General features: G+C 47.3%; 1 protein-coding gene across 1 annotated transcript in view; it reads right to left on the minus strand.

Moving 5' to 3' along the window:
• Nucleotides 1-216: 216 nt before the first annotated feature.
• The window catches only part of polrmt (polymerase (RNA) mitochondrial (DNA directed)), a 33,039-nt gene continuing 18,185 nt past the window's right edge, over nucleotides 217-15,070 (minus strand). The window contains exons 12-21 of the mRNA XM_066695496.1: nucleotides 14,764-14,886; nucleotides 14,216-14,395; nucleotides 13,924-14,010; nucleotides 12,817-12,930; nucleotides 7,869-7,921; nucleotides 4,521-4,619; nucleotides 4,332-4,404; nucleotides 3,332-3,423; nucleotides 2,416-2,489; nucleotides 217-1,467 (exon numbers count right to left, since the gene is read on the minus strand). Of these exons, the coding sequence (XP_066551593.1) occupies nucleotides 1,418-1,467; nucleotides 2,416-2,489; nucleotides 3,332-3,423; nucleotides 4,332-4,404; nucleotides 4,521-4,619; nucleotides 7,869-7,921; nucleotides 12,817-12,930; nucleotides 13,924-14,010; nucleotides 14,216-14,395; nucleotides 14,764-14,886 (945 nt within the window). The 3' untranslated portion in view covers nucleotides 217-1,417. The remainder of the gene's footprint in view (nucleotides 1,468-2,415; nucleotides 2,490-3,331; nucleotides 3,424-4,331; nucleotides 4,405-4,520; nucleotides 4,620-7,868; nucleotides 7,922-12,816; nucleotides 12,931-13,923; nucleotides 14,011-14,215; nucleotides 14,396-14,763; nucleotides 14,887-15,070) is intronic.

Raw genomic sequence — 15,070 nt, forward strand, 5'->3', positions numbered from 1 at the left:
TGGTTTTCTGCCAGGAATATAAACAGATCCCTGCTTTCAAAGGCAACACCTTACTAGTCCCTTTGACCAAACAAGTTCTGGTTCCTGAAATGCACCAGGTGTTGGAAGACAAACCCAGGTTATGTCGTTCGCTCATTTTGCTGTTACAGCTCTAGACAGAGATGGAGAAAACGAGCGCGTGTCAGTCACTGCTGCAGAGGAACAGACTAAACAATGTACGTTTCCATAAGCACCAATTTAATATAGACCACAGACATTCCCCTTGGAAAGTTAGAAAGAAAAACAATCAACCATTAAAAAAAAAAAAAGTGCTGTGTGGATAACCCCTTCAAACTGGCAACAGGGGTTCAGTCCAAGATTGCATTGTGAACCATTATTCTGATTTATTTGAGATTTTTTGTCCCTAAAAATACATTCACTGAAGCTACAGCCTTTTCCCTGTTGTATAGTGAAGGCCTGAACAGTAACCATGCCCTCTCCTCGCTCACCCCAGCCAAGGCGACGCAAAAGGAAGGTTTGGCCGCACTCCCTTGAAGCTCCGTGCCCTGCTGTCCTGGGAACGGTGACGTCAGACTCGTTAAAGGGGCAGAAACGAGCTGTCACTCCACTGCAGCCCAGCATCGCCATGGTTACTGGGGTGTCTATAAAGCAGGCTCTGCTCATGTGTCTGAGGGGGGGATGAAATAAAAACAAAATAAAATACAAATAGTTCAAGATAAATCATTATAAGGAATCCATATTTTGTCAGCATCCATCCCTACGGCTGCTCGTCCTAATTAAATTGCAGCTGGAGTAAAACTCGGTGGGGGCCGTGCAGCCGGCTAAACGTTGCGTTTTCTCCTCCTCGTCTGATTAGCCCAATCGATTGAACCCAGGCTCACGCAGTCGGCCGGAATGATTTCTGGAGGTGGTCGGGACTGTGGGAGGGGATGGGGGGGGTTGTGACAATCACTGTAACCTGAAACCCCCCAGGTGAGCTCGACTCCCTCCCTGCAGGAAGGTGAGAGTGTGGGATGTAATTCGGTTGTTTTCGTCGTTGTTTTTCTTGCAATTCTGTCTTTGGCAAGCTTTTCTTAGCGCACACAGCTTGGCAACTGTGCCTGTCCAGTAGGGCACACCAGGTCTCCGGGTGAGCAGGCGGGTGTATATCTGGGATGCCAGCATCTCGTACAAATAAGCGCTGACACGACCTCTCCAAAAATAGTGCTGCCTCCTTCGTTTCACCTTTCCAGCCCCAAAAGTCTGTTTGCTTTTGTGTTTTTTTTTATTTTTACAGGTTCGGTTTTGTTTGCCGGGCAGCGCTGTGACTCCAGATCTTACAAAAAGCGACCTGGTTGACCGATTTGTCCGTCCCGTTCACAGTTCCCTGCCATCAGCAAAATATGTATAAATACATATTTCTAGCCACAGTCCCAGTTCAGCTGAAGAAATATGTGGATTCCTTCACTTTTTGCAGATCGAAATTCCCTAAGAGAGACGACAAAGAGATGGCAAACAATTAGGTGACCCTGCACTGTGGACTGGACAATGAAATACATTATAATCTGAAAACAACCACAAAAAGAAAACATCTGATCCTCAATTTGAAAAGAAAGCATCTGATTGATCTGATGGGACGCCTGTTATCTGCTCCTCTGAAGACCAAAGCAGGTAACTGTTAATTTCATCGTCTGATAACTGGGCTGGAATAAAACACAGCTGACACAAGGGCCCCCCCCAGGACCAGGCCTGAGAACCACTGCTTCATACCAACACTTCTGAAAGAGAGTGGTGTTTGTTTGTGGTGGGGGGGACAGGTGGTAGCAGCTGCATTCAGCAAAGCGTTCTCGGGCCTGAATAAACGGCAGCTCAGCATTTAGTTGTCAGTAAGGCCCAGGCTTCTGCTTTGATTTTTTGATAAAATTAAATAAAATCTATATATATTTTCCAAATGATTTAATAATACATTTATGATTTTGGGTCTTTTACAAAGGTTGCTGCTCTCCAGTCTCTGGCCCCAGCCAATTTCATACTGCAGATATCAAATCAGCCACCAATTCTGCACCAATCCCATTATCCGGACAGAAACGCTGAGCTGGGGAGGAGCTTCTGAGTGTTTCAAGGTGTCCTCTGTCACCTCTGGCTGCAGCAGCACACACCGATATCCCCCCCGCAAAAGCCCTTAGCAACAGAGATTACACATACAAGGATGGGAAATTAAAACCACCCAGTTTCACAAATAATACAAACATCATAATGAAAAATATGTGATTTGTTGGATAATAAAGAAGGCACAAATATTTATGGTCACGTGCATGAGATCTGTACTGCAATAGGAAGCCTCTAACAGAGATCCAGGACAAAAGTTCATTCTTTGCACTAACTACATACATAGATGGATGAATGAATGAATGAATAAATGACATAAATCCTCACCTGTTTGGGGCACTTGAGCCAGCAGCTGTACCATTCTCTTAAACTCCAGGAACTTCTTGTTTTTATGATCGGTGCTGGAATTAAAAAAATAAAATAAAGACAACAATTAAAAAATGGAAGAAAATGCAATTGCTCCTTTCCATAACTCTGAGTGCCTCTGGACAGCCCTGCGTCCACTGGGAAGCTGGCAGTGGCTTTTCCCGCCCCCAGGCCGCCACTCCATCTACCTGTGTGAAAATCGTGCCCATTATTTCATACTTTTACAGCCGCACTGTGTGGCTCTCTAAATTCGCTGGATGATCGGCAAAACTGTGGCCGCTGGCAAAAACGAAGAGAGCGAGGGAGCAAGTAGAGAATGTAACTGTAGGGCCTCCATTTAATTTGGAGAGAAACATTTGAGCAGAGTTGGTGCACTTTGCTCAACCTGCAGGCGACACAAACCAGGGCCTGTTACATTCCTGGCTTCCCTCAGTGACTCTGGAACAAAATACACAATGTCAGGTGGGGGACAAGAACAGATTTTATTTGTTTAGTGCCGTGCTGGCCAGAGAGAACTGCAGCTCAATCCACTCAAAGGTCTCATTCACTGCACTGACTTAATAGGGATGTTGGGATACACTGTACTAGCTTTTGTTACATCTACTTCTCTTTTCTGTGAGACTGACTAAAGCTACATATTAACCAGTGACTTAATTAATTAATGGAGCTCAATAACGACCAACTAAATAATTATGGAGCTGGTTGCAGATGAAGGGGTATGTTGACCTCTGATTGTGTTGGTGTGTGTTTGTGTGTGCTGTGAGTCTGTTTTATTATTTTGTGGGTCTGTGTGTACGTTGGCATGTGCTGAGCATGTACACGTGTAACTGTCCGTGTAAGATGGCGTGCGTCACGCTCCGTGCCGCTGTGGACTCACTGAGGTTTACTGCCATATTTCTGCACCAGGAAGTTGGATAGCTCCTGGAGAATGGGCTGACTGTGCAGGGCCACAAACTGCTCCCTGCACACCTGCAAAGACAGCACAACACACCAGACTGAAAACAAAATATCGGAAAACGTAGCTTTGTTGACAATCTTTAACCCCCTCCAACCAACCCAACCCCCACCCAGCCTGCTCTCTAGATTACTGCAAGCGCACTTTATTTCCCTTGTCCCGATAAATCCGGCTTAGGCTATAATTGCATCCGCCTGCTGCGCTCACCCTCACAAACACCTCTCCCCGCACTCTCCAACATGTCAGAGTTTGCACCACAGCTCGTCGAGAGAGAGCGTACAGCGAGAGGCAGTAAACACAGGGATTAGAGGGTCTTTCTAACTTGTATACTTCACCCCTGTGGAATGTGTTTATTTATAGGATGGTGATGAAGCCCAGCCACCCATCGACTGGTTTTAACCGTTGGCCTTATTGTTGCAAGGTGACTAAGTGGAAACGTCAAGCAGCTCTGCTCAGACGGATGCCTGCGTCTTCATCAACATACCGAACTCAAATCGCTAGTCGTACCACGCGATACGGCGGTGTGAGCTCCGCAAGCGATGACACGGGCGCGGTGGGGATCTGTCCTTTTGCCAAGACGCAGAGGAGAGATGTGCACAACCTGTGCTGGCATCCTTCATTTTTAATAATTAACCATTTTCACTTGATTTCCCTGTATAGCATATGGCATGAACAGCTTGTGGCGGCTATCAAACGTGTAAGTGGCCGGACAGCAGTGGATTTAATTGATTGCAGCCACCAGGGAAATCTCGGTACTGTAGCTCACCTTGTACAATAATGAAATATCCTGTATGGCATCCAGAAGAAACTAACTTCTGGTTATTGTTTTTATTTATTTTCTTGCTGTCTGGCAAGAATAGCTGCTCCCCAATGATCCAATATGTCTGGAGGGAAGAATAATATGATTGACTCATCCATTTACCTTGTTCATGATGTCGACCGTAACAGCGTGCGTCCAGAAGCAGTCGTGGACGGAGACGAACGTCAGCCCGGCACTGCAAGAGCAGACGGGGGTCACATGACAGAAGCGAACAATCGCCAATGGGCAGCTTTCTGGTGACCACAAACAAAATCTGCTAGTGTAACCAGACAGGTGTGGCAGTGGGCCTACCTATAGCAGTGGAGAGCAGTCAGCATCATGTGTGTGGAGTCCAGGGAATGGATGAAGTTGGGGGGGAACGCATTCTTCTGCTTCACGGTGTCGGGTCTCCTGCAGGTCAGCGATGGGGGCAGGACAGTGAAGGGCGGAGAGAGCAAGAACAGAGACATGAGGCTGTTAGACACTGGACACTGGATTCTTACCAAACCTTTCATGGCCAGTAAGGGCAAAACCACACAAGAATGGAAAAGGGAATCATTTGTACCCCAAAAAATAAGAAAAACGAGTCCAGAGGTTTCAGATTACTACAATTTATATTCTGCACTGTCCAGTACCATTTCCCCTCTTTTAAACACCTTGTTATGGTTAAGAATAAGCATTTGCGAGGCTGTGGAAACATACTGTCTAGAGAGTGCTACAGAGGACCTTATCTATGCTTGATACTTGCAGTCCTTCATGGTATTGTTCAGCCTTCAAAGCACTATCTGGGCCGCTTACTCACAGCAAATAGGCAAGTGATTAAGTCGCACTAAAAAGACAGCAAAAACAACAAACAAAAAACAGCAGCTGCCAGGGAGACACCAAGTGATATAAACACATGCTCTTCAAGAGGTGACTAATCTGGGGCTTCGCTGAGAAGAAGTGTAACCGGCACCATAAACAAACAAATCTAGTGCTGTCTATTAATATTTTATCCCTTCTGTCAAGAAAAAAACATATTGTAAACTTCCCAAAGGCTCACAACACTCAGTCTGAGAGTGCCTGAAGAAAGGACATGAAATAAATCGGAGCGAAAAACCTAAATCAAACTGAAACATTAACACCCCTGAAGGGACAAGATTGAAATCGGAAATACTTAAGGAAAAGTTGGTGAATACATGTTTGGTCATTCTCCCCCATTGGAGTCCTTGTCTGCCTGCACTCAGTCTCTCTGCGGAAGCATCAGTTTAATGGGCCAGTGCTTCTGGTGGCAGCCACCCCTCAGCACAGTCCCCGTCCCGCCCGACAAAATCCCAAAAGTCAAAACTGGCCTCTGCTCTTGAAACAGCAGGGCTGCCTGGTAACGGTGCACTCGGCTGCAAGATGTCTGACATGTGCCCCCCATCTCGCACTGCATTAATTCCCCTCTGATTGAAGGGTGTCACTGGGACACAGACCGTTGTCAGCCTGGTTTACTTCCTCAGTGTGTGAGGCTCTTTTGCCATCAACAGAAGTGCTCCTGTCACTGCCACTTATTTAAATGTGCATTATGTGCACTCTTTGCAGAAGTGTTGTCCATCCTGCCAGAATGTGAACCCACAACCCTACAGTTACAGGTCCAAAGCCCCCTAATCACTCCGTGCTCAGCTGCAGTGTGTTCAGTGGCTCAGTGTAGGGCTGCAGTGTGTTTAGTAGCTCAGTATAGAGATCTGGGCTGCAGTGTGTTCAGTTGTTCAGTGTCTCAGTGTTGGGCTGCAAGTGTGTTTAGTATAGAGAGCTGGGCTGCAATGTGTTCAGTAGCTCAGTGTTTCACTGCTGGGCTGCAGTGTGTTCAGTAGCTCAGTGTTTCACTGCTGGGCTGCAGTGTGTTCAGTAGCTCAGTGTTTCACTGCTGGGCTGCAGTATGTTCAGTAGCTCAGTGTTTCACTGCTGGGCTGCAGTGTGTTCAGAGGCTCAGGGCAGACACAGAACAGGAGATAGATAACCTTTTCAACTCATCTGTAGAAAACAGTAACACAGAGACTCCAGCAGGAAAAGCAGGACTCTGATTACCTTTTTTCTTGTTTTTGTTCTGCCTTACTATAAATAACAGGCACAGGGCCGGGGGGACGGAGTCCAGCAGGGGTGATCGTGTGGAGGGGGATCAATACCCATCGGCCGAGGCGAGGCGAGGCAGGCAGCCCCCCCGAGTGCTGTCAGACACGCTGGCCCCTCGCTGTCTCTCTGCGAGGCTCTGGCTTCTGCCCCATCTCGGCTACCCACTCTGTGTTCAACGAGCCGCAGCCCCCCCCCGCCGCCCTTGCGCTCTGATCGGCCTCGTTAAATCGCCTGGAACATCCTGGGGCGGACCAGGACTCGCTCTCAAGTAGCACGAATTACCAAAGTCAGGAAACTCAATTTAACGCTGCGCCAAGTCCAGGGCTCAATACCGAGTCAGAGGAAGGACGACAAAGCGGTGAACGGCGCTCGCAAATCCTCTGAAATTGCTACTTTCCAGGTGACTGATGCCTACACTGACCGTATTTCCCGGCTTTTAATGAACGGGAACATTTTGAAGATTTGGCGGCCCCGTACAGCACTCGGCCCGGGGTTTGGCCTGCTGAATGGTTATGACCTATGACCTCACAACACCTGGCGAGGGTTAAACGACAGAAAGTGAATGGGCTGAGGCGGGACTGATTCACACCTGCAGTCTGTAGCAATTACTGACATGCTCCCACACGCTCAGCTGGCACCTCCTGAGAGGCAGGAGCCGCCAGGCAAGCTGCTCATCAGCCATTCACCACAACCCGTCTTGCAGCAAATGACATACAGCACAGTCACAGCTGACCTTTGAGCACAAATGCCACCCTGGATTGTCAGTGGGCCTTTCGCCGGTTTCATTTTCACCAATTGCCTGCCTACCCGGCCGGCCTGTAATAATGAACTGGTGGGGGGGGTCGAGGCTGCTAAACAGAGCATGTCTCTCATTCATGCTACAGCGTCAGGGTCTGGCTTGCTGGCTCTTCCTAACCGGGGGTGATACCACCTATTAAGAGTAAAGCCTCTCTCCGCGGCTCCAGGACCGCCGCGCACAAATGGCCGTAATTAAAAAGCCACGCGTCTGCTCTTGTTGGTGACTGATGTAAGACTAATCTGCAATCTGAATTGAAAGGCTCCTCTCCGCAGCAGAAGCATAAATCAGCGCGCCGGCACGGTATACCATTAGAAACAAATTCAATTTCGGTTCCACACACGGCAAACAACGCACGTGCCGGTGGAGGGAACTTGGAGCGAGGAGGAAGACCAGAGATCAGTGCTTTAATCAGGGTGGCAATCCCATAGACGACTTATGGGAATTAATTAAGCAGAATTAATGATTATGTGTGAATGAGGGGCAAATCGGGCAGCATCCGAGTATGCATAAACCAACATAATAAGAAGGCATAGCATAGTATTTAATGAATATATATAACTACATGCATTTATATGTACTGTGTAGTGTAGAGTTGTGATGTAGGCTTAGAAATGATTTTTGTGTGCAAGAAATTAAATTAATTGACTAAATAAATATTATGCATTCAAAACAGAAAAAATAATGCTGCTAAAAAGAACACCCATGTGATGATGGAGCGATGGAGGACAGGGCAGCAGCACAGCTCTGAGGGGGGCATTACTTACTCGCTGGCATCGTAGCTGACTTGAAGGTTCACATGCTGCATGCTGCTCTTGAGCTGGGGAAGAAAACAAAAGCACAAGAGTACAAGTTACGACAGGGGAAAAACTAAACGTAACAAAAGAAACCTTTCGAAAGATAGAAGTTGAAAGCTGCTCCGTGTTTTGTCTGTTTACTCTGCGTTCCTGAGAATCTGAAATACTTCCACGTTGATATGTCAAGAGATGTGAAGAGACCGAGTCCATCGTTATCAAAAGGTATTCAGCTATTAAAGGAATAAGATCATTAACGGCTCAAAACAAGCGACGTATGGCTGGATGTACTGACGTGTAACAAGGAGACGAGATGCGTTTTGAGTATAGGAAGCTTTTAAAAGAGAAAATCCTCTCTGCTGTTAACACTGCGCAAAGCTCATTAGTACGAGGGAACTAAAGGGATTAACTCAGGCGCTGCGCTTGCTTCCCCACCGTTTTGGGCTAATCAATTGTAAGCAATCACCCGATCTCATTTGTGCCAATATCAGAATTTTTTTATAAGGCCCATTTAGATAATGACTCCTATTACGTGTGTGTAGGGGGGTGTGGGGGGGGGTAAAATATGCCCCTCTTGAAAGCATCTTTTCGGAAATTAAAATAATGAACGTGGAATTTGCATCTTACGGAGATCCATATTTCTCATACAGTCCATCAGAGACTCTCCACTCTGCACTCAAATGTAAATCCTACATTAGCAACCACCTTAGTTACTGGAAATTGCATAAAAAGACGTCTTGTTTTCCTTTGTGAATCGACTGAAAAAATTCCTTTGAGTTTGGATGCAGTCGGAAGCAAAACGCTCACAGAGACTTAAGGAAATGTGTATTTGTAGTTTTCGGATATCACAGCGCTGCCCAAGGAGCCAAAAACACAAATCAAAGCCCAAGGTGATGCAGGACGAGAAGGGATTAAACGCAATTAGTGTGGGGAAATCAAATGAATGGATAAATAAATGAGTAAATGAATTAATATTTATGTACATAAGTTATAAACACCAAAGAGGAAACACAGATTGAGTAAGGGGGGCGGGGGGTCAGTTAGTCATCAATCAAAGTGATTTATGAGTCTATCACAACCCTTTATTATCCCAACAACTTATTCCACAATGAGACGTGGGCCGAGCAATGGCCTGCAGCTAAGGGACCGAGACAGAGAGAGAGAGAAAGGAAGAAAGAAAGAAGAGGAGAGTGCCCGACTCAAAGTCAACAAAGGTTTCTCCCTCACGGGGCGCGGGATACACTCACAGGACTAATGAGATGCAGCTTACCCCCCCACCACCAAGCGTTCTTCTCTGATAGAGTCTACTTCCAAACAAAATAAGAAAAGACAGAGAAAGAAAGGAATAAATGTGGAGATTAAGGGCCAAGTGACTGATAAGAAGCAGAGGCAATGCGATCCTGTGGGTTTTGGAGGGAGGGAATGATTCTTCTGCATTGGAAGTCACCTTCTGGGAATTATTTCTGAATCGTAATTCTGATGTTCTTCAAACGTCGCCATGTGACTTCGCCGGCATTGGGAAGACGAAATAATCACAGCTGTGTGGATGTGCAGCCTATTAAGGGATAGTAATACAAACCAAAAAAAAAAAAAAATCTTAACCGCACAACAATCCTTGCGCTCAAACAAGCAGCTCCATCAAGCAGGCAACCAGGGCTTAAATAACAAATGGGAAACAGCTTAGCATCTATCGATTAAAGTTTACAAGCCAGGCAGGACGATCAAAACCCGGGATTTGAACGACATGCTCCCCCAGCTTTCGTCGGCGCGTGTTTGATCCCCTGATTCAATGTGGGACGGGAGGACGGGGGCCGGAGTGAGTGTAGGATTCATATGAGGAGAGAACGTCTGGAATTGCAATCTGATAAAGCCAGCAAGGCACCCAGGAGACGGACCCCATTCTGCCTTTAGCTGCAGGGCAGCAACACGGGCCAGAGTGATTTATGACAGAAATATAAAATAAGAACTAAATGTTAAAAAGTCTACGAAAACAAACAAAAACTAATCTCGAAAGTTCTTCAAATGTCTTCAATTTTTCCATCACATTCACGGGAAGTCGAGAACGGTTTTGCCTGAGACAACAAAAGGTTTTCTTTTTCTTTTCCATTCCCCCCTTCTTCATACCATGTAAGAAAATGTCTGCTTGGATGATGGAAACCTGGTTATAGGAAGCAAAACGTGGTTGTGAACTGGGAGAACGGCTTCCGCATTCATCCCAAACTCCAAATTCCCGATTTCTAGGACAGAAAAGGTCAAAGACTACTGGAGCCCTACAGCTGTCGAGAAAATATTTAAAAGATACGATTAAAAGGAAACAAAGATTGTTCTGCCATGTTCTCCCCATCGCGGCCCAGAGATCAGATCCAGTCTCCCCTGATCATGCTGATCCCCTGTGGAGCCGTACGATACCGTGCTGACCTTTCTCCGGTGTCCTTGAAACTCAAGCCGCATTAATTATCCGTGAAAAGAGCAAGACAGAAAAGCGAAGGGAATTAGCCATATCACCCCAATAAAGCCACACAAAATAATAGGATTCACTCCAATCCTCATCTCATAAGGCTCCCCCCGCCACACACACACAAAACTCTTGTGTGGAAAGAGAGAGAGATAGACAGCCCCTTTAAAAAACTCCTCTATGGGGATTGAGTCTTAAACTGAATAGCACAGAAACGGTATCTTCAGCATGTGTATGAATATTGCTTTGAAAGTCCAACCACAAACAAACAAGCTAACAACTCTGGTTTAAATCAATGACGATGCAAAGATCAAATAAATCAAATAAAATGTTTGGCAGTGAGATTTTGCGCTCTGTGTGATACAGCTACTACCACTGGGAAAATTACACACCACCCCCGAAAGGACATTACTAGAGACTCCCAACTCCCTGGAGCTCCCAGTGCCCAACATGGAAGATACACACACTGCCGGGGAAAAAAACGAAACAAAATCCATGCATGGCACTCCCAACACTATTTATTTGAATTTCATTTCATCCACACTGAGGAACGAATCATTTCCACCCTGCAAGAGGAAGCCCTAATCTGATTAACAAGCCTAAAAATCACATTTGAGAGGCTTACGGACTTGTATCCGTGGTCTGGTGTCTCTGGTGTAATTTCCTTTCCCTCTCAACGGGAATTGTCAATTGTCTCTCCAATGCCCATTCGTGCCCTACCGGAGCCTAGTTGGTAGCACACGTGTACGCCATCATTGTCCCTTCTTCTGAGAATAGTTACTACTCCAGTTATTACTCCAGAAGGCCGTGAATGAACCGCAGGAGGCGCTGCTGTACGAAGCTTTGGCATCGCAGTCCCACCCTGTAGCTCATGAGTAAACAGGGCCCAATAGGAACACATGTGTGATGCATCGCATGTAAACCTGACGTTTTATGTCCCCTGTGCACATGATTGATCCCTTCAGCTGCTGCCCTGGAACAAGTGGGTTCGTATTTAATATTTATGTGGTGGGGGGGTGGCTGTGCCATTTGTTCACATCTTCACTGAGCAATAGAACGAGTCTGTCTCGGAGTTTCAGGCGTGTTTAAGCGATGAGAATGTCAGAGCCGGCTAAGTGCTGGAATTAAATTGCTTGCTATTACACAGTGGCATTGAGGCACACCAACATGACCAGTTATAAATCCTCCATCCTCAGCACTGTGATGACAATCACACCATCTTTTATAATTATTGATGTTCAAACGGATTGCTTCCCAATTGCACGAGACCTAGTCTGTGCTAAATGGTCTCTAAGCCTGATCGTTTTAGTTTTAGATTTTTAATGTTGTCCCCGCCACGATTCCTCCTTCACTTTATGAAGACCACAAATGACGCCCCAGTTTTCTGCAAATCTCTATAATCTCTATTGATCTCTCTGTCCGTGTGTTGGAGTTAAATGGGATTGGGTTGGCAGGCGAGGTCTCCGTGATGAAGTGCGATGCAGCGATGGAGAATTCACGAGGAGACTGCACTGGGTGATCTACGAGGAGGCCAATAAAAGTCTAATAAAATCTAATGACATTTCGCCGCTGAGCTCAATGCGCCCTGGCAGGACTTGGGGGCTCGGCACCTGTGGAGGAGCAGAACTGAAGGTCATACAAACGGTCAGGGAGGCCGAGGCAGATCCTCGCCACGTGGTCGTTGGATGCGTCTCACGTTTACACGGGAGGGCCGTCTCAGTGACTCACCAGGCCGGCACTGGGCAGGACTGGACGAGGCCAGAATATGGACAGGAGACGACAGCAGGCTAATTCAGGTCAGCCCGGTCTCATCTTACGGCGCACGTGTCGCATTTCAGGAGACTGATCTCTAGGGCGAGGCAGAGCTGCATTATTCACATGTGTAATGTTTAAATTTCGAGTGTGCCGCCTCCTATGTGATGAGAAAAGTCCCCGTCGCTCTTTTTTTTCTGAATCTAATTAACTCACACACAGGGTCAACCACGGCAGCATGCACACGGACACGCATGTAAGGATGCCAGAAGCAGGGCCCCATGAGTGCATCTACACACAGAGCGACAAACTGAGACAAATGTTCACCCGGGGTCAAGCAAAGGCAGTTTTTGTGCTCTGTTAATCCAGAGAAATGACCCAGATTCCTCAAACTGGACAAAACCCTCACACGTTCTCGGGGGTACTCTGGTTCCTTGACATGATTAGACAAAGTAAACTACAGTAAACAGTGGCCAAATGAAGTGTGTCAGAAGGAAAGCACTACGCCTGTATGTGTGTGTGTGTGGGGATGGGGGGGGGTGAATCTTATGTGACAAGATTCAGGAATAGATGCAATGCTCCCGTTAAAGCCAGCTACTGTTTTACTTCCAGCGCCATGTGACCTTTATGGAGATGCAAACGGTTTCTAATTAAGGTCAGAAGAAAAGTGAAAGGCCTCCAATGAATTAACAGGCAGACCCCATTGCTACTCACCACGGTGTTCTTGGTTCGGTGATACGGCTGCACGATGGGAAGGCCGAGGGGCGTCACCCACTCCACAGAGCGGCCCGACTTGGAGATCAGACGGGCGCTTTCGGTGAGCCAGTCCTGAAGGAAGAGGAAGTGGAGCAGGAGCCTGGGTTAAATACAGCCCATTCTCTAGGCCTGTTATAATTGATCATGCAAAATACACCGCAGGGATTAAAAAACTGAAAAAAACCAAGAGCCATTCCCAATTGCATAGCAGATCGATCCACTGTAGGCTTCACAGGCTGTATAAATAGACAAGAGCAGGTGCTGGAAATTGCACACTTGTTACTGTGTGTGCCGAGCAGGTTTCAACCGGCTGAGGCAGATACCCGAGCCGAGCGGATACCTGCAGGTGTGTTTGCTTGCCTGCCTCACCGCGGCAATGTTACACCTTTGAGTAACGACATGAAACGCCATCCTGCAAGGTGTGGCGCAGCTTGGTCACGCACCAGGCAACACACTCCGAAGTGCCCAGGCGCCGGCTGCAAAGAACGCCGGCATCAACGCTGCATAAATCAGATTGGCGTTTATTCACAAATTCAATTTTGGTGCAGATTCGGTGGCGGGGCACCGAGACCCACAGGCGCTGGGCCCGGCGTCCCAGTGCCTGGAAGGGAAGCCCCATTAGCGTCCTGCATGGCTCTCCCTGGTGTTAGACAAATTCCTTGATTCCCACTCCCTCCCCGCCTCATCCATCACTCTGACACCCTACCTGCCGGCCCCGCTCTTTATCTGCCGCATTCGGGGCTGCACGGGGAGGGAGACGGCGTGATTTATCATCTGCTTAGCTCCCACCGCCAACTACCCAAAATGCCAGCATCGCGGCGGGCACTGACCCACTTAAAAGTGAACTTTTCTTTGGTGGAGGGAGGGGAGGGCTCAAGACTGTCCGCCCCGGGGTAAACGCAAATCTCTCTTCATTTAAATCGCTGGCCGGTTACTGTCGCAGTGCCGGGATCGAACGCAAGCGACATCCGAGGTGTTGTGAGAGTGGCGGGATTGTTCTGTCTTGCTCGATGCCAGGGGCCCTTTGACTGAGGCTTACAGGGACATCCTTGGGTTACTGCCTACCTGAATCTCCCTAGTTCCCGTGAACATCTCCTTCAGGCTGGAAAACACCTGATGCACCAGGTAGTGGGAGGCATCCCATACGTACTCCTGCAACACAGAGGGGCACATCATCAAAGCAACCAGAAAGAAATCGTAGGAATAGTGGTTATTTAAACATCAAATAGGTTTTGTTTTTAATAATCACCATAACCTGTCATCATCACTCTCTCCAGTAGCTCTGAGTGTGTGCCAGCAAGCTGCGGTGCCCGTGGTCTGGGCACTCCATACTGGGCCCCTGGTGTGAAGGGTGTACCTTGGGAAAGTCCTCGATCTCCCGGAGCCTCTTCTCGATCTGCAGCCGCCCGCCATATCGTGTCACCCCATACACCACCGTCATCACCGTCTGCTTCACCACCTTGCGGTTGATGAAGCCGTCCAGCACCTGGGCGATCTTCAGCCCCTTCTCTGCGTCCCGCGAGCGGAACTCCTCCACCTGCCAGATAGAGAGAGGGAGGGAGGGAGGAAGAGGAAGAGTGAATTTTTGTCTTGACTTTGTTCCTACTCATGGAAAATGCACAACATTAAACAATAAAAAAGACCACTAGAATAATAATTATTATTATATAATGATCACACATTGATTTCCTTAGGGCATTCAATTACAATATCCAACAAAAACCTCAATTGTTTCTTCATATAAACACAAAATATAAAGATTTGTTTCTTTAAAAATCTTGGGGGAGGAAGTCTGGTTGTGCAGCAGCATAAGCAAACAGAAATACAGTCTGTAGATATGAGCGAGTGCAGCTGCTGTTAAATACACTGCTGCCAGCTAGCGCCCCCTTGTGGCAACACACAGACCTGCTGTGCCACTCCACTGTACACGTCCTGCGGCACCTTGCAGGGCACCAGGTTCACAGAGGTGGCGCCAATCACATCTCGACCCAGAGCGGCATAGTGCTGCAGCCCATTGCATGAGCCATCCTGGGAGGGGGAGGAGGAGAGGAATAAGGGAGTGGAGGAGAAAAGGGAGGAAAAGATGACAGTTGAAGAGAGATTGTTACTAACACTTTTTTTTTTTTTTTTTAAAGCTCCTCACATTTAATTTTCCGATCACACAGGAGCTGAGTTTCAGCTTCAAATAGACTCCCAAAAAACTTGCGAACCT

This window comes from Amia ocellicauda, chromosome 22, assembly GCF_036373705.1.
Source record: "Amia ocellicauda isolate fAmiCal2 chromosome 22, fAmiCal2.hap1, whole genome shotgun sequence".
Taxonomy (NCBI): domain Eukaryota; kingdom Metazoa; phylum Chordata; class Actinopteri; order Amiiformes; family Amiidae; genus Amia; species Amia ocellicauda.